At 47.0% G+C, this 18,433-nt stretch overlaps 5 protein-coding genes across 5 annotated transcripts; 3 read left to right on the top strand and 2 right to left on the bottom strand.

Moving 5' to 3' along the window:
* Positions 1 to 2,114, top strand: V1513DRAFT_446252 (WD40-repeat-containing domain protein). Its single transcript, XM_066898239.1, has 3 exons — positions 1 to 68; positions 140 to 461; positions 515 to 2,114. The coding sequence occupies exons 2-3, from the start codon at positions 190 to 192 to the stop codon at positions 1,851 to 1,853; spliced, it is 1,611 nt and encodes a 536-aa protein (XP_066753167.1). The 5' UTR covers positions 1 to 68; positions 140 to 189; the 3' UTR covers positions 1,854 to 2,114.
* On the bottom strand, positions 1,945 to 2,885 carry V1513DRAFT_446251 (ETC complex I subunit conserved region-domain-containing protein). The gene has a single exon (XM_066898238.1). The coding sequence runs from the start codon at positions 2,563 to 2,565 to the stop codon at positions 2,143 to 2,145; it is 423 nt and encodes a 140-aa protein (XP_066753166.1). The 5' UTR covers positions 2,566 to 2,885; the 3' UTR covers positions 1,945 to 2,142.
* A 4-nt stretch (positions 2,886 to 2,889) lies between these two features.
* V1513DRAFT_464834 (P-loop containing nucleoside triphosphate hydrolase protein) lies at positions 2,890 to 7,164 on the top strand. The gene is made up of 3 exons (XM_066900012.1): positions 2,890 to 3,434; positions 3,527 to 5,425; positions 5,479 to 7,164. The coding sequence occupies exons 1-3, from the start codon at positions 3,302 to 3,304 to the stop codon at positions 7,059 to 7,061; spliced, it is 3,615 nt and encodes a 1,204-aa protein (XP_066753165.1). The 5' UTR covers positions 2,890 to 3,301; the 3' UTR covers positions 7,062 to 7,164.
* Positions 7,165 to 7,706: 542 nt separating this feature from the next.
* Positions 7,707 to 12,638, top strand: V1513DRAFT_415879 (uncharacterized protein; the record flags this gene model as incomplete). The annotated part of the gene is made up of 5 exons (XM_066895826.1): positions 7,707 to 7,946; positions 8,004 to 8,155; positions 8,212 to 11,145; positions 11,203 to 11,266; positions 11,326 to 12,638. Exons 1-5 carry the CDS (start codon positions 7,904 to 7,906, stop codon positions 12,636 to 12,638), a joined length of 4,506 nt encoding a protein of 1,501 aa, XP_066753164.1. The 5' UTR covers positions 7,707 to 7,903.
* Positions 12,639 to 12,997: 359 nt separating this feature from the next.
* V1513DRAFT_458955 (nucleoporin Nup120/160-domain-containing protein) lies at positions 12,998 to 16,939 on the bottom strand (the record flags this gene model as incomplete). The annotated part of the gene is made up of 5 exons (XM_066899723.1): positions 12,998 to 13,371; positions 13,422 to 13,636; positions 13,689 to 13,801; positions 13,859 to 16,212; positions 16,273 to 16,939. The coding sequence occupies 5 exons, from the start codon at positions 16,937 to 16,939 to the stop codon at positions 12,998 to 13,000; spliced, it is 3,723 nt and encodes a 1,240-aa protein (XP_066753163.1).
* Positions 16,940 to 18,433: the final 1,494 nt, after the last annotated feature.

Here is an 18,433-nt window from a genome sequence, read left to right as displayed (position 1 = left end):
GATTCAGAATCAATATATGAACATCATCCCTTACGGGTTCTATATATTAATTGGGTTGAAGGTATAAGGTAAGTTTAGTGCCAAATTATCAAGGACGGTTTAAGTTTGATAGCGGCAGTGTATCGCTAACTATATATAGAGGGATCTGAAGTATTGGAGTTTGTAGAACACATACTGGAGTAACGCAATATGATTTCTGGTACGACTTGGGTTCCTCGTGGGTTCGCTGCTGAATTCCCTACACAATATGAATTAGATGACGGTGAATTGGACCGGATATCTAAACTTGCACAGCTGCGTCTAGACGACGCGTTAGAAGACCTTGAACATGCTCATGAAGACGAAGCAAGCGAGGTCGAAGAGGACTTTGAGAAGAGAGATGGAGAGGAAGATACGTTCGTGATTGATGTGAATGCGGATGAAAAGATGAAGGAAGAAGTTGAAAGCGTTGAACCAAAAACGTATGTTTATTGTCATCAATTAGAGTGCGGGTGGAAACTTACGAAGTGTTCAGGCAAGCTGTTGATATTGACGATGATTTGAAGGAGTACGACCTTGAGAACTACGACGCCGAAACAGCAACGGCAGATGGTTCTCTCAGCATGTTTTCCAACATACAGTCACTTGCCTACTATAGGTCAACTGATGAAGATCCCTACATCGTGTTACCGAAGGGTAAAGACGGTCAGCAAATCGACGACATTGACGAAGAAGAGAGAGAAGAGCTCCAGATTCTCGACACCGACAGTTTACTACTAGTGACTAAGACTGAGGACAATCTATCACATATGGAAGTCTACGTCTATGAAGAGTCTGAGGCGAACTTATACGTGCACCACGACATTCTGCTACCTTCATTCCCTCTGTGCGTGGAGTGGCTCGATGTTAGAGTCGGACGGACACGAACGGCAGACAATCAGCAGGGGAATTTTGCGGCCATTGGTACATTTGAGCCAACCATTGAAATTTGGAATCTAGATGTCATTGACGAGATGTATCCTGACGCTATCCTCGGTAATACCAGTCCCAACAATGAAGTTATGCTCGATGAAGAACCAATGGTGAAGACAAAGAAGGGAAAGAAAAAGAAAGCGAAGAAGATTCACTCAAAGCAAAAAGCGAATGACAAGTTCCATGTTGATGCTGTTCTCGCATTGTCAAGTAACCGTTTGCATCGAAATTTGCTTGCGTCAGGATCAGCGGATAAGACCATAAAGTTATGGGATTTGTCCACTTTGAATTGTGCTCGAAGCTACGCATTCCATGATGACAAGGTCTGCTCATTGGCTTGGCATCCCGAGGAAGGTACTGTTCTTCTAACTGGATCGTACGATCGAACTGTGGTGGCAAGCGATATGAGATTGCCGGATACTCAATACAGAAGGTGGGCCGTTGATACAGATGTTGAGTCCGCGAAATGGGATTCTCACGACACGAATTACTTCTATGTTTCTACAGAGGGAGGTCGCGTCTATTACTTCGACGCACGGAATGCTTCGTCATCGTTGGCGAAAGCAAAACCAGTATGGACCTTGCAGGCGCATGACTCTGAAGTCTCAACGTTCGATGTGAATAAGCATATCAAGGGCTTGATCGCGACGGGCTCGACTGACCAGCAGGTCAAATTGTGGAATGTCTCACCTACTGGGCCATCGATGATTACCACCAGAGATATGGGCGTGGGTAAGGTCTTCTCAGTGTCATGGTTGCCTGATAAAGACTCAGCAAGAACATTGGCGGTCGGTGGAAGTAACGGCGTTGTCCAGGTGTGGAACACAAAAACAAATGGGTCAGTGAGAATGGCTGCCGATGATGAGGACATTGAGGATGAAGATGATGAGGAGGAGGCATGATATGGGACATAATCTTTGCGAAAGTATGCACACGGCTAGATAAAATTTTACTGTTCTGTCAGGCGGCAGGTATCGGAAGTTAAAAGACTTTTCCGGATAATGGTACCAGCTATTACTTCCCACGACAAATTCATTGATACTGGTGTGAATATAATACACAAATGAGATGATACTGGCCAAAAATCCTTCCACATCCGTCACAAGCCATCGGCATGCCACAGCTTAAAACACAAAGTGTTGCGAAATCCCCACCACAGTCGCAGTCATAGCACTATGAATCACCGACAATTTAGTTGCTCTCTGAAAGGTCCCATGTTCCTGCTGGCGGCTCCTCCTCCAACTTCTCCCAGGCCTTCCATTTCAGTAGGTGCTCGGCAAGTCGGTGTTCCTCGCCAGCCTGGATTAAGAGTTCCTCAATAAGACCACTACCAATCTTCTGCTCGATTTCCTCGACATCGGTGATTTCCTTAACAACTTGGCTGCGGAACTTGCAGATACCCTCAACTGATTTCCGATACACACTGTCTTCCGGGAATTCTTTCAGGAGACGCTCAGTCTCTTGGTATAAACGAAGTAAACGCGGGCGTGGATTTGGAAACTCATAAATGCCTGTCAAACCGGTTTTGGCTAAACGTGCACTGTTAGTTAGTCTGCACTCAGCCAGGAATATGGCGCAGCGGATGTAAATCATGACATGAACTCCATACGCCATTTTCGTCACATAACTTACCACTCTCAGGGCCAGCCCTATATGGAATGTTCATTCTCTCAAAGTCGCGCAGTGCAATCGCTGGCCGCATGCGCAAAATTCTTGTAACCTTCATCTTGCGTGGCTGTATATATCCGGCTTATGGAATCAATACTGCTCGGTAACTGGACGATTTTTTTGCGAGCTCTATCAACAGAATGGTCCCGGCCAAGTAATACCGATGTCTACTGTTTGGCGCGTTGGAGATCTTCGCGGAAGAGTGAAATCTAGTCGATTGGTGCCAAATTCCTCTATAGACACTCCGCGATGGAAGGTTTCGCGACTGATGTGCAATTAAGTGATTTCTGGTTGGTCCAAATTTGGAGCACTATTTAGAAGGTGCACTATGAACCAAGACGAATGCTCCACTATAAGCGCGAAGGTCTGTATGGTGTAAGTGCGACAACGCCTGTCGCACAACCCCCAAGAGCAAGTCAGTTGGGACTTGGGAGTTCTAAAACTTCACATTATTGCGCTGTCCTCATCTTTACTAGCTATAAATTGCTCGCTGTTATACTTATTAGTTTGGCCATATTCAGTATTTCTGCGCTGATCGTGTACTTAGTAACTGCTGGCATTGTCTAATGAATAGCATATCTTGCGACTGAATTTTAGTTTGTGAAGCAGGATCCTTAGCGAGTGGCGAGCATTTCGTGATCTTTTCAAGCCTTAGCTAGGGCATACAAGCATACCTCACGCCATGGTGGCAGATCTGAAAGCATTGCGTGGATCCAACGGATCCAAACCCAACGGAAATATTGCGGACGATTTTGAAAAACTGGAGATTTTATCGCTAGTGTCCAAAATTACGACTGAGTTGGAAAATCATACAGGTACGTCATGCTGTAATATGATTGATGAGCTTCTCAGGAAGTGTTCTTCCGGTTTTGTGGCGAGGACAAAGAATTATTGCTAAATTGTATAGGCGTAAGAGACAAGTCATTGGCCGAAAAGATTCTTTCGGTTCATGAGAAATCGCAAGACTTAGATGATTTCAAGCAAAATCTCAAAGCGGCGAATCTCGATTTTACACCAGCACTGGTTGAGTCAGTTGACCGCTTCATTCGACTCATTCACCCGAAATATAAGAAAGCCGCAGCTGAGCCATATTATGAGAGTAATAAAGTGGAAAGGAAGGCAGAGTTTAAATCTGCGGCACGTCAAGGGAATAGCAGCAGCCGGCAACGACGGCGCCTAGAAGGCTCACAATCTCCTGAGCCTGAAAAGGATCGAAAACGTGAGGCGCGCTATCGATCACCTAGCCCCGCACGACATAGGAGCCGGAGAACAGATGAAGAGCGGTCAAGTCGCTATGATGACGATCGACGAAGGCGTGTGATTGAGGACGAACTCAGTGGCAGACGACGTGACGAGCGACGCAGTCGACGAGACGATCGAGATCGACGGCATGATGACAGAAGGAGGCATAGAGAACGGGATACGGATTGGGATGACCAACTCAGCAGTCGACGAGAACGAGAAAGCCGACTGGTGGAACGTGAGAAAATAAGAGAAGAACTTGACGATTCACCTCAGCTGTACAAGATCTATAATGGGCGTGTGAACAGCATCAAGGATTTTGGTGTTTTTGTTACACTTGATGGCATTCGCAGTCGGACGGATGGATTAGTTCATGTTTCTGCCATTCAGAACGGTGCACGTGTTAATCATCCCGAAGACTTACTCCATCGGAATCAGCAAGTCATGGTCAAAGTAGTCAGTATCCAAGGGTCACGAATTGGATTGTCAATGAAGGATGTGGATCAGGCTACCGGTGAAGACCTCACACCGAACATGCGATTGCATACTGCGGCAGATTTTGGCTATAATCCAGTCCTCGGCAGCGATCCGATGCCGATAATTAAACCCAAGCAGAAAAAACGATTAACTTCGCCTGAGAGATGGGAAATAAAACAACTTATTGCGTCCGGTGTTGTTAATGCTGGTGATTATCCTGACCTTGACGAGGACTTGAATGCTATGCAAGAAGAAGTTGATCTTGAGCAGGAAGAAGACGTCGATATTGAAGTTCGCGAAGAGGAACCGCCATTCCTTGCTGGTCAGACTAGGCAGAGTTTGGAGCTGAGTCCGATTCGAGTCGTCAAAGCGCCTGATGGATCACTGTATCGAGCTGCAATGACAGGCACGACATTAGCAAAAGATCGACGGGAACAGCGTCAGCAAGCCGCGCGTGAAGAAGCCGAGAAACAGGTTCAGACAGCAAACTTGGAAGAGTCATGGGAAGATCCATTGGCAGAAGCGGGTGCACGAGTACTCGCCGACGAGGTTAAGACTTCTGTTATTAAAAAGTCGGCGCCGGAAATGCCTGAGTGGAAGAAGAAAGCTTTGTATAATAATACCTCCTTCGGTAAGATTACGAATCTCAGCATTAGAGAGCAGCGGGAGTCATTACCTGTTTTCAAGCTACGAGATGAGTTGGTGAAGGCGGTGAGAGATAATCAACTTTTAATTGTCGTCGGCGATACAGGATCTGGAAAGACGACACAAATCACGCAGTACTTGATGGAGGAAGGGTTTTCGGACAATGGAAAGGTTGGTTGTACTCAGCCGCGTCGGGTTGCTGCCACATCGGTTGCGAAACGAGTGGCTGAGGAGGTGGGATGCAGAGTGGGCGAGGAAATTGGATATACTGTTCGTTTCGACGATTGCACCAGTCCCAGGACGAAAATCAAGTATATGACTGATGGTATACTTCAGCGAGAGGTTCTCTTGGATCCAGATCTTAAGCACTATTCGGCTATTATGCTTGATGAAGCTCACGAGCGGACAATTGCTACAGACGTTCTGTTTGCCCTTCTGAAGAGTCCGTATTTCCATGGTGTTGTAGATTTAGAGTCTTTACTAACGTCGTATTAGAAACGCTGAAGAGAAGGCCTGATCTTAGATTGATTGTGACGTCGGCGACACTGGATGCGGAAAAGTTTTCGGCATATTTCAACAACTGTCCTATTCTTTTCATCCCAGGGAGAACCTATCCGGTCGAAATTATGTTTACGAAGGAGCCGGAATCAGACTATCTGGATGCGGCCCTGATCACAGTAATGCAGATCCATCTTGCTGAGCCACCCGGCGACATCCTGGTCTTTTTGACTGGACAGGAGGAGATTGACACTTCGTGCGAGATTTTATACGAGCGGATGAAGGCGCTAGGTCCGTCAGTGCCAGAGTTAATTATTCTTCCTGTATACTCTGCGCTTCCCAGCGAGGTGCAGAGCCGCATTTTTGAGCCCGCTCCTGAAGGTAGTCGCAAAGTTGTTATCGCGACTAACATAGCCGAAACATCAATTACAATCGATGGTATTTACTACGTGGTGGATCCGGGATTCGTCAAGATCAACGCGTTTGACCCAAAGCTTGGAATGGACTCCCTGGTAGTCTTGCCAATTTCACAGGCGCAGGCTCGACAACGCGCAGGTCGGGCTGGTCGTACCGGTCCTGGAAAATGCTACCGCTTGTACACGGAGGCTGCTTATCAGACAGAAATGCAGCCGAACACGGTTCCTGAGATTCAGCGGCAGAATCTTTCCCACACAATTTTGATGCTGAAAGCTATGGGTATCAATGATCTCTTGCATTTCGATTTCATGGATCCGCCGCCAACAAATACCATGTTGTCAGCATTGGAGGAATTGTATGCACTTTCGGCTTTGGACGACGAAGGCCTACTCACACGTCTCGGTCGCAAGATGGCCGATTTCCCAATGGAGCCCGGACTGGCCAAGGTTTTAATCGCCTCTGTCGATTACGGTGCCTCCGACGAGATTTTGAGTATCGTGGCCATGTTGTCAGTGCAGACCGTGTTTTACCGACCGAAGGAAAAGCAGCAACAAGCGGACCAGAAGAAGGCCAAGTTTCATGATTCGACAGGCGATCATCTCACGTTGCTTACAGTATACAATGCATGGAAACAGAACGACTACTCTGCATCTTGGTGTTTTGAAAATTTCATTCAGGCACGGAGCATGAAGCGTGCACAAGAAGTCCGACAGCAATTGGTGTCTATTATGCAACGGTACAAACATAAAGTTACATCTTGCGGGGCTGACACTGATCGCGTGCGTCGCGCTCTCTGCTCGGGATTTTTCCGCAATGCTGGCCGTCGCGACCCACAGGAAGGGTATCGTACTCTCATTGAGGGTACACCGGTGTACATGCATCCATCATCTGCACTTTTCGGCAAGAATGCGGAATATGTGATTTACCACACTTTGATCTTAACCTCGAAGGAGTACATGCATTGTGCGACGCATATTGAACCGAAATGGCTTGTTGAAGCCGCCCCTACGTTCTTCAAGGTTGCAGACTCTACGAAGCTGTCGAAACGGAAGAAGAACGAGCGAATTCAGCCTTTGTATAATAAATACGCGCAAGATCCTAATGAATGGCGTATTTCTGCGCAGAAACGCACAGGAAAACAGTCAGGTGGTACTTTTGGTTAGAACTAAGAAATGAGGGAGTGCGGCCTATTGTAGCGTGCATGCTTTTGTAGTTTTTGTCATGTATATTGTATATTAGGTATTAGCCATAAACATAATATATATAGAATATATGTTCAGTTAAATGATGTTAACTCAGACTACAGCGTGATATTCACCACTTTACCGATTTCATTGTTGTTGACTGCTCTCATATGAGAATGCCTGCAACATGACCCGACTTGTTTACTAATCACAAAGAAGAAGGTGCTGCGCCTTGACTAATAAGGTTTCATTTTAAGGAAGTAGTGGCTAGCATTCGTGGCTATACTGCGAACAAATAAGCCTAAAGAATTGCCTGTTGATCCGTTGTGTCACAGGTTATGCCCAAAATGGCCCCAGGCCTTATCTGGCGCCATTGTAAGGCTGTGTTGCAATAGCCACGAGAGGCGGACTTTGTGTGAACCACAACAAGACAGGCCCCCACCGCTCATGTGGCTGCGCAGATTTGCTGGCTTCTGAGTGGCCGCCGAGCTTCAGGGGTCCGATGGCGCAATTCGGGCTAGTGAAAGCATGGCCAGCCTGTGGCGAAGAAAAGCCCTAACCCATTATCCCAACTCTGCCACGAAGAAAAAATATGAGAAATTTCGGGGTCGTCTTCGAAGCCATTCATATCAAGATATTTCATCCCCATTGCCTCCGCGGTCAAACAGCTGGGCTCTTCTCGCTTTGTTGTTACGGCTAGTATCTCGCCTTAGCAGTTTTGCACATTGCGGCTTTTGCCTGTTTGAGTCGTGGTTCTGGCTTACGTTGAGTTTTCTCCATACTTTGGGATATTGTTATTACTTTGACATACAGTCTCTATAATGGCTCCTCCAATTGGTTTTGTTTCGACTCGCGAAGACGCTGGTATGTATAATTAATTGTCATATTTGCTGTTTTAGACCAATTGTTTACGTAAGTCAGCCGCTCGTGTTGCCTATCTCTTCAGTGAAACAGTACTGTCTGTCCAGCCGAATCTCAAGGCTGCACCAGTTGTCGGTTTCCAGCATGCTCTCGACCGAATGGTATATCACAAGGTCCGCGGTATAGTGGCTAAGCGGGGAACTCTTCCTTCGGTATGTTTAATCAAAATGAGATCCTGCTCAAGCAGTGTATAGCTAACATATTGCAGATTTATCCTGTCAGGTATAACGCCGACCCGTTCCTCACCGCCGTCGAGGAGCTGGGGAAGACGACTTTCGTCTCGATTACCGCAGCATCTTCGACGCTGCCAGCTGCCATTACGCATCTCGCGAAGCTAGCGAATTTTCCAGTTGTCATTCACGTCTCCATGAGCCGAGATTTCGCTGACTACTCTGAGATTACCTCTCTCCGTCAGCTTGGATTCACACTCATCCAGTCATACAGTTTGCGTGAGGCGCAGGACCTTGCCATCGCGTCGCACGTACTTGCCATCCGCACTGGCAAGGCTGTCATTCACTTCTTCCACCAACCGGAGGGTGAAGAGACTCCTATTCCTTTTGAGGACATCACTCAAATCGAGAAAGTTTTTGACAGAAATGCGTTGGTATATGGTGAAACCGAGGGAAGCACTGTTGCTAACAACGTCTACTGGAACGATGCCGCTGGTGTCGTTGCCGAAAAGCCCGCAAAGGAGGAAGCTGCCGAGGAAAAGACCAACGGTGAGCAAACCAACGGTACCATTGATTTAACAAAGGTCGACTACAAGACTGCTAGTCTGTTTCAAGCTACGGAGGCTGTATTTGAGCTCCTACGTGTTGCAGTCGGTCGTGCATACAAGGCATTCGATTACCATGGAGCTGGTAACGCGGATACCGCTCTCCTGATCTTCGGGTCATCCGCTCAGAATTTTGTTACCACCATTGGTCATGCCGGCTGGGGCGACATTTACGCTAAGGTTGGAGTCATTACGGTCCGTGTTTATCGTCCGTGGTCGGCGGAGAAGTTATTAGCAGTCATTCCACGATCTGTCAAGCGGCTAGGTGTGCTTGAGCAGGTCCACCGCCAGACTACCAAGTGGGGCCCTGTTCTGCTCGACGTTATATCTTCGCTCAATAATGATCTATCTAAGGCTGCAGCTATTCCTGTCGTTGTTGGATACCAGCTCGGATATCTCGACAGCAAGACAATTCGCCAAGCTCTTCGAGGCATTGTTCAGAATATCCAGTCCGAAGCTCCTATTCAGAATTTGCTGGTTGGTGGCCGTGCCTCTCACGATGTTGACCCTGAGTATCACCTAGCACAGCCAGAATTGGAGACAGCCTACTCCAAAATGCTTTATAACGTTTTCGGCGATAAGTTGAGTATCCTTAATGCCCTCGACAGGGATGATACCGGTGTTCCACGAACAATTACTAGCAACCCTGAGTATGGATTCGGAGCGTACCTCGCCAAGGAGGAGGAAAAGAAGGTGTTGGTGTCCAAGCTTCAGAAAGCCATTAACGAGAATGTCTTCACGAACCAGGAGACCAACGACCTTGTGTCGCGCTGGCTCCTCCTCAATAGCGAGAATTCGATCAAGCTTTCCGAGGTCGGCGCTGAGTTGATCTCGAAGTTGGAAAGCGATAACTCGGAAATTGCTAGCGAATTGCTTAGTGGCAAGGCCTTCCTTCTTGGGACTAGTGCGTGGATCATTGGCTCTGATGCTTGGTCTTACGATCTCGGTACCTCTGGTGTTCACAATGTCATTGCATCTGGCAAGAATGTCAACGTTCTCATCATTGACTCGCAGCCTTACACTGCTCGTGCTGCTCAGGATGCTTCCCGCAGGAAGAAAGATATCGGACTCTACGCTATGAACTATTCCAATTCATACGTTGCTTCCATTGCTGTCTACAGCTCCTATACTCAAGCTCTTCAGGCTTTCATTGAGGCCGACAAGTTCACAGGTCCTTCCATTGTTATTGCTTATTTGCCTTACAACGAGGAAACTGATTCGGCTCTTACTGTCTTACAGGAGACGAAGAAGGCGGTTGATTCTGGCTACTGGCCGCTATATAGATGGGATCCTCGACCCGATGAGAGCGGTTTACCTAACTTTCAGCTGGATTCACAGGCATTGAAAAAGGAGCTCAAGGACTTCTTGGAGCGCGAGAACCATTTGTCTCAGGTTGCTCGACGAGTTCCTGTTTTCGGTGAGAACGTTGCCGGTTCGTATGGTTCGGAGGTCCGCAGCCAGCAGCGTAAGAAAGCCAAAGACGCATATTCTAAGTTACTTGAGGGTCTTACTGGTCCGCCGTTGACTATTTTGTTCGCATCCGATGGTGGTAACGCCGAGAATCTTGCCAAGCGACTTCAGAGACGTGCCAAGGGCCGTGGCTTGGGCGCAGTTGTCATGGCAATGGATGATTTCCCAGTTGAAGATTTAGGTGCCGAAGAGAATCTTGTTATCGTCACTTCTACCGCTGGTCAGGGTGAGTTCCCGCAGAATGGTCGTAATTTCTGGGAGACTGTCAAATCATCTACAGATCTCGATCTTGCGGCCGTTAGCTACACTGTGTTTGGTCTTGGTGACAGCCACTACTGGCCGCGCAAGCAAGATAAGGTCTACTACAACAAGCCTTCTAAAGACTTGAACCACAGATTGGAAATCCTTGGTGCTAAGCGAATAGTTGAGCTGGGTCTTGGTAATGATCAGGATCCCGATGGATACCAGACAGCGTACCCTGCATGGGAGACTGAGTTGTGGAAGGCGCTTGGTGTTGACGGTATTGGTGGTGCCGTTGACGAACCTCCGCCATTGACCAATGAAGATATTAAGATCCAATCGAACTACCTCCGAGGCACTATTGTCGAAGGTCTGAACGACGAGTCGACCGGTGCCATTTCGGCTACAGATGCACAATTGACAAAGTTCCACGGCACATATATGCAGGACGATCGTGATATCCGCGAACAACGAAAGGCAAGTGGGTTGGAACCGGCTTATTCGTTTATGATTCGTGTTCGTATGCCCGCTGGTGTCTCAACGCCTGCTCAATGGTTGGCGATCGACCAGATTGCTGACGACAAGGGTAATCACACTTTCAAAATGACCACTCGAGGAACTTATCAGTTGCATGGTGTGATTAAGAAGAAATTGAAGGTATGATTTGCCTTGCGTCGGCGCTTACACGGCGATTGAATCTAACGGAACGAATAGCCGGCCATCAAGGCAATAAATGTTGCGCTTCTGGATACTATTGCCGCTTGTGGTGATGTCAACCGTACGTTTTCTCTAAATTTTGGCTATGATTTAATCCGTACATGCTGATCATCTTGTTAGGAAACGTCATGTGCGCTGGTCTTCCTTACAACAATGCTCTTCACAAAGAGCTTACCTCCTTTGCCCGAGGTATTAGTGAACATCTTCTGCCGACGACAACCGCATATCACGAGATCTGGCTTACGGATGACAATGACGAGAAGAAGCTTGTTGCGGGAAACGCTGTCGTTGATTTCGAGCCTCTATATGGAGCAACCTACCTGCCTCGAAAGTTCAAGATCGCCATCGCCATGCCACCATACAATGACGTCGATGTCTTTGCCAATGACATTGGTTTGATCGCGATTGTCGATGAGGAGGGTAAGCTCGCCGGTTTCAACGTACTTGCTGGTGGTGGTATGGGTACTACTCACAACAACAAGAAGACTTACCCGCGAACCGGTAGTATTCTTGGATACGTCAAGAAGGAGGACGTTGTCGTGGCGTGCGAGAAGATTATGTTAGTTCAGCGTGACAATGGCGACCGAAAGGACAGGAAACATGCGCGTCTAAAATACACCATTGACGATATGGGTGTCGATGTTTTCCGTGAGAAAGTTGAAGAGTTACTTGGATTTAAGTTCGAAGAAGCACGAGCATTCAGTTTCGAGTCTAACATCGACCATTTCGGATGGGTCAAGGACGAGCTGGGACTCAACCATTTTACTATGTTTGTCGAAAATGGTCGCATTGAGGATACTCCTGAGTTCCGGATGAAGACTGGCCTTAAAGAAATTGCTCTTGCAATGAAAGACGGGGCTGAATTCAGATTGACTGGTAACCAGCACGTCATCCTCAGCAACATTGCGGAAGAAGACTTGCCTGAGATCAAGCGACTTCTTGCCGAATACAAGCTTGATAACCTGCAATTTTCTGGCCTCCGATTGTCCTCTTCGGCCTGCGTTGCGTTCCCCACGTGTGGTCTCGCTATGGCTGAGAGTGAGCGATACCTCCCCATTTTTGTATCGAAGCTGGAAGCCTATCTCGAGGAACTTGGCCTTCGTCATGACTCTGTCGTGATGCGTATGACTGGTTGCCCGAACGGTTGCGCACGCCCATGGCTTGCCGAGGTCGCTTTGGTTGGCAAAGCGTATGGCGCCTACAACCTCATGTTGGGCGGTGGCTATTTCGGCCAGCGACTGAACAAACTATACAGATCCTCCGTCAACGAGGCACAAGCTCTCGAGATCTTGAAGCCATTGTTCAAGCGGTGGGCGCTTGAACGGGAAGATGGCGAGCATTTCGGCGACTTCTTGGTCAGAATCGGAGTCATTAAGCCTACTTTGGAGGGCAAAAAGTTTCATGAGGATGTGGCCGAGGAAGACGAAGAGTAGTTGTTAATTATACTTGTCTGTTAACGTTTTCAGTTGCATAATAGATTGGAAGTGGAGGCTGCGTGAGATTGATATATATATATGTAGTGATTTTTCTTTTTGGACCATGCATTTTTGTCAATATGATATTTTGGATGATATGTTACGAGGAGCCATGTTTTACGTCGGAAAGTTTTCTCCTATGAGTTCGAGGGAGATGCAAGACACCTGATATGCCGTCATGTGCCTGTATTAGTATACAAAGTATCATTAACTGCCAATCTAACAAATAATTTACACAAAAAATATTTAAGCCTTAATATAGTGGCCAGATGTACAATAAATACAAGTTGTTTTATATATTACACCATCATACATACTTATGTCTCGATTGCTACTAACTGTCTATTCAAAATAGCTTCCATCCGTCCAAGCTCCTCGGCGTATTCTCGCTCAACGTCAGATAACTTGACTAGTACTCTTTTTAGTCGACCGTATTCTGCCGCGGGGGCACCAATTTTGGCTTTTTTGACGGGTGACTCAACCAGTCCAGCATCCATCTCCGTCGCTCGGCGGGCAAGGAACCAGGGCTCAGGTTTCTCGTCAATGCATGCGAGTGTGTTGAGAAGGACAAGGTACCCTTGAGTGACATCGATATCGAAGCTGTTGAAATCGGTATTTTCCAGAGTTTCAAATGACGAGCGGGTAAATCCACTTCGAAGGCGCTGGATATACTCATAAATCGCCGATGCGGCTATGCCAGATTAATTTTATACTTCACCAAAAACTTAATGGATCACTTACCGTCTCGGTAATTTCCATGCTCAATCCTCCACGAATACAAGATTTTGTAATAATTTGGAGCAGATGGGGAATGCAAATCGACTGTATTCCGCGCGTGCTGCTCCAAAATGGCTTCCACTTCTGTCTGTAGTTCTAGGAATGCGTAGTCGCATAACCTCAAGCTCTGACCACTGGAACAAAGGGTGACTATGAACGCAGTGAGGAGATCATGGCGACTGACAACGTTAGTGTTTTTTTAGCAGTAATGTAGACAGTGGGGCAACATACAGCCTCTGCTCAAAAATATTTGTCATTGCCATGTAGGCGTCATCATATAGCGCGCCAGACAACGCTGCTTGGAAAGCCTTCGTGAACAATTTATCCATTTCGACATGGTCGACCTATACCTTAAACGTCAGTAGCCAGATACATGCGCGACTGACAAAAAAGTTACATACGTCAGGATCTCGCATATCCAGCGCTAGTTTTACAAACTCAGTCGCATGAGAATAGGCGGCCCTGCGATAAAATAAATCTGAAACGTGGCTGCTAAGTCTCATAACGCCTGAGCCGAGAGCGGCTGTACTCATCCCTGCTCCATCCATACCCCAAAACTCCCGTAAACTCAGTGCGGTTAGCTCCGTCAAGGGCTGCGAGGCCATATCCGTGGTGCTCTTCATGAGAAAGGTTGCAGCCTTATCGAACTGCCCAGACTCAATATAAACTCTCCCACGAGTGTAACACCCTAGTCCATCTACCGATAAAAACTGCAAGAGCGGCATGCTGTTCTCCACATAGCCGGACGCCACTAACGCTCCTGCTGCTGCAATTGCCGCGTGTGGCAGGTCCGATATGCTCCAGTACGACATAGAATACTCTACTGCTTTGCCAACACCTAGACTTCCACCACTGTTTATCAACTCCGTTGCGCAAGCACATCCGAGACTGAGAGAGAACCGCGAGTACAAATATTGTAGCAAAGTGCCTCCAGGTACAAAACTATTTCTATCCATCGAATTCTTCGACAATTCGAGCTTGTTAACGCTATTGGACAGTAGGTCGCCATCGCTTAGACTCGACCTCCATTGGGAAATGGACTGGCTCTCAAGCATGGTTTCTGTGAGTTTTTTCAAAAATGCGGTCGTCTTAAAAACGCTCAGAAATTTGTCGTATAAAGTGATATGATCCGCGTTAAATTCCTCGCTCACATCTACCGCAAATACAACCAGGAACAAAAGAAGATCAATCAGCGCCTGATATGTAGATACAGTAGAGTCATGGATAGCGGAACTCAATAGTTCAGTGCCGACCCGAGTTAAATGTCGTCTTGTGTTAAGTGACGGACGACCGAAGTTAGGGGTGCTGGTAAGCGACACTAGTTCGCTATAGCATACATCCAGTGTCTCTTCGAGATCTTTGATACTGTATAGTCGCTTGTGTAACATATCGATCGCAGAGTCGGAAATTTGCTCATTCAGGCATGAGTCATAGATTGTAGTCATGCGATCTCCCGTTGAGAAATTTGGCGGAGTGAGCGCGTCCTCAGTAACTGCAACCACGAAATCCGAGGTTACTGGTTGTGGTAATGATTTCTTGAAAGAATCTAATGCGCGCAGCAGCACAACATCTTGATCTTCGGCAAAGCCATCCGACGAGACTGAACCATCGTGCAATGAAATTGTGTTGCTAGTTCCTGCTATATCGGCATACTCTAAACCAGTGCATACTCGTACAACTGACACCGTAGTCGCTCTGACAAGCACAATAGCCTTCGTTGACGAATCCCGAGTAAGAGACAATGCCTCGTTTCCTTGCTTCGACAGCTCCAGGCACAATCGCTCAAAACGCGACCACTGCTGCTGCAAATCGCGATTGTATAATTCATAATCCATACCATCGTTTGTGTCCCTTGGCTGCAATGATACTGCGGCACCAACGACTTTGGTTACGCGTTTCCGTAGAGATACTTCTGGCTCATACATATCTTCATTTCCTTCAGAATTAGCCTGCATGGAGTAATGCCGTTCGTATATAGGCAAGACAGTCTCTAAGATAGCAGGAGAAAATACGCCAGGCTGAAATAGATGTCTAGTAAACCGATCCGTATCGTCCTCGTTAGCTGAGTAGACCCACCCTTCACCACTTGTGACGCTCTCGGTGGCACTAGAGCCGACGGATTGCCACGTAAGAGTAGACTTTGAGTCCTTGTCGGTAGGAATGTCGAATAATGCGTGAATCTTGGAGCTCTTGTTACTCTTCCAAAGAATCCATAGATCAAGTGCACCACCATTCCTCAGTCGGCCTGAGTAATCCAGGACAAAATCCGGAATCATCCATACAGCATTCTCATCAGGTGTGCTCGGTCTCAGTGGCACGCCCAACACATCTGTCAAAGTCGCTGTTGTCGTCTCTCCATTTGTAACGTCTAGTTTCCATAGCTTGAATGAGTCTTCACCAAGGGGACAATAGGTAGCCACGTATCCTGTGGTATCGCTGACTTTAGTGAGAGAGATGAGGGTACTAGGCTCAATACCAAGAAGCTGCTTGTTGTTTGCTGGTTGCTGGGCTCGCGATGTGTCGTTAATAACGTCGTAAGCATTCAACGACGTCAATGTGTCTAGTGACCATAATTTTAAAACATTGCTAATGGATGCGGTAATCAAAATCGATGATGTTGGATCAGCCACCATGGACACGACCAGGTTTGCCGAGACGTTGTGATGGCCACGGAGTCGATCGCTGGATCCCCACATGAACATGCCTTTTATCGACGCTAAATAACTCCCATCACTGAACATTTGCTCAAGATAGTCTAATCATCAAATGGGTCAGTAACATTGCCCAGGATTTTCAACAATTGTAAAGCACATACCATCAGCCAGTGGTCGAGACCGATCAAGCTTCATGAGTCCTCCATCCGTCAGGGCAAACACCAATGATCCTTGTGGCAACGCAATCATATAGTGTGGCGGTCGCAAATTAAAATGCGCTGATTCTTGAACATGGCACCATTCTGTTAATGGCCTGCGGCTCCATTCAGCGGTAAATGTCCGACTATTAAATGCAAATGTGTAGAGGGTGAGAGATTCCGTGAGAACGTCGATGGTTATTAAATCGTCTCCGTATCCTTCATTAAAAGTGACACATGACGGCTTAATTGGGCTAGAAAATCTAATCCGAACTCGGTGAAGTTCGATCGACGCAGGTGAGATCTCGTCCGGAATAGTAAGATCGCAAGGAGCCAGATCAAGTATATGTCTGTTATCTAGTACTCGCCACAACAGTGCCCGTGGAAAGGCTTTCGTCGAAGATCTGTGAAACACAGAGCTCTGCGATGCAATATATTTTTTTGAATATTCCTCTTCAGCATCGACAGCAGCGTCGGCATATTGATGATGCCGTCGCGGAGATCGAGAGTATGAAGAAAAGCCATTGCTCTCTGGATCCGGCGCTGTTAGCTCAGTCGTGGGATATTGCAACGACGTGGAATCGACGCGTATACTCGATTCCTTGAGGGACTTCGAAGCATGTCTCGGCATCCTAGTGTATATCCCCAGAGTGTGGTTGAGAGGACGGGATGCGTTCGCCTGTTTTCTGTTTTCGCTTCTCGGTAGCCAAACACGCAAAGAGTTGGAAGGGAGGAAGAGTCACCCTTCATGGCACGTGATTGAGCCTTTAACCTTACAGCAAGTAAGCATCGCACTACCAGTGATTTCTCTGATACGTTGGCTCTTTATGTATATGTATAATAAATAACACTTGCAGGACTCAAGGGTCCAAATATAAGCAACGAAATGCATACGGTTGCTAAGTGTACATGAGCTTGAAGTTACCTGTGTTCCATCTTGCCCAGTGCGGAGGGCTGCCATTTCGTAAACGCGACACACACAATGTACAGAACATATACTTTATCCTCATGAATTTTATAGTAAGCTTGAGCTGCAAATTAGGGCCTATCATATTTGTTGCGGGGTTGCTGCTGTGATGGCAGTCGATTTAGTTACAAGGTTATCCTCGACCGATTAGCCTTGATTGGCCGCTCATTGGAGTATTTAATGCCACAATAGGTAGCCGTTGGTTGTCAAAACTTTTCAATTGAAGCCCTCTTAAATCTAGAGAATCCGATCTTCTGCAGCTCAGTAATTTCGGTAGGATTTACTCTAAACTTGAGTCGCTATTCGTGAATTTGCACCAGAAATTCGCATCAAGCACGGCACATCTGACATGATTAGTGTTAGCTTCAGTCCTGCAATCAATGATCATAGCCCACAAATGGCGTTGGACGACACGATTAGACGACCGCAGGAAGGCGATTTTGCCGTGCCGTGCTGCCAATTATGTTAAGTCCAAAGCAAAGACACTCGCTTAACTCCTTCCTTACCCACGCGTTCTCGACCGAGGTCGGAGTTCAGCTAGGTTCGCGTTGTCTCCATTCAAAAATACGCTGAGTATGATCATGATCTAAATTATATGGTCTATTTACTTCAGTCAGTTATTTCTTAATTAGGAAGAATATTGTGTGAACGCGTTATCGACGCGTATCGCGTGCCTTTCCATCGAGTTGGTCCCTTGACTAATTATTATTAACCCCTACGTGGCGCTGCCGGTCCGAGAAACGGAAATTGACAACCCCTGAGTGTGGCTTGCACAATTTCCCGGTTAGGCGACTAATGTGTGGCGCATACCTTGATTTGAGGAATGGACTGCGCCACAGATTGTCCGGGAATGTGTCCGGGAATCAGAAATACCGCATTGTAGAAAACATACATGAGGAATTAAGGATTAGTTACCCGCAAAAAGAACTTTACAGTAAAGCCAAAGGTATCGACTGTGGAGAGCTCCGTTAATTGACCTTGCCACATGAAAATGTTATCATTGTTAAGTCTACTGGGCCGTTTTGAGATTGATTCGTCTCATCCTCCTCCTCGGAGATTAAAATATCCGGAAGTGCCAAGCCAGCCCCGATACCTTGAATACCGAAATAAGGCGAGAGAGGTCACGAGGTAGTGGCTGACTACTAATGTTGACGGAAA

Source organism: Lipomyces chichibuensis (genome assembly GCF_038497645.1).
Source record: "Lipomyces chichibuensis strain CBS 12929 unplaced genomic scaffold V1513scaffold_19, whole genome shotgun sequence".
In the NCBI taxonomy this organism is placed as follows: Eukaryota; Fungi; Ascomycota; class Lipomycetes; order Lipomycetales; family Lipomycetaceae; genus Lipomyces; species Lipomyces chichibuensis.
This window is presented reverse-complemented; position numbering and strand designations above follow the sequence as displayed.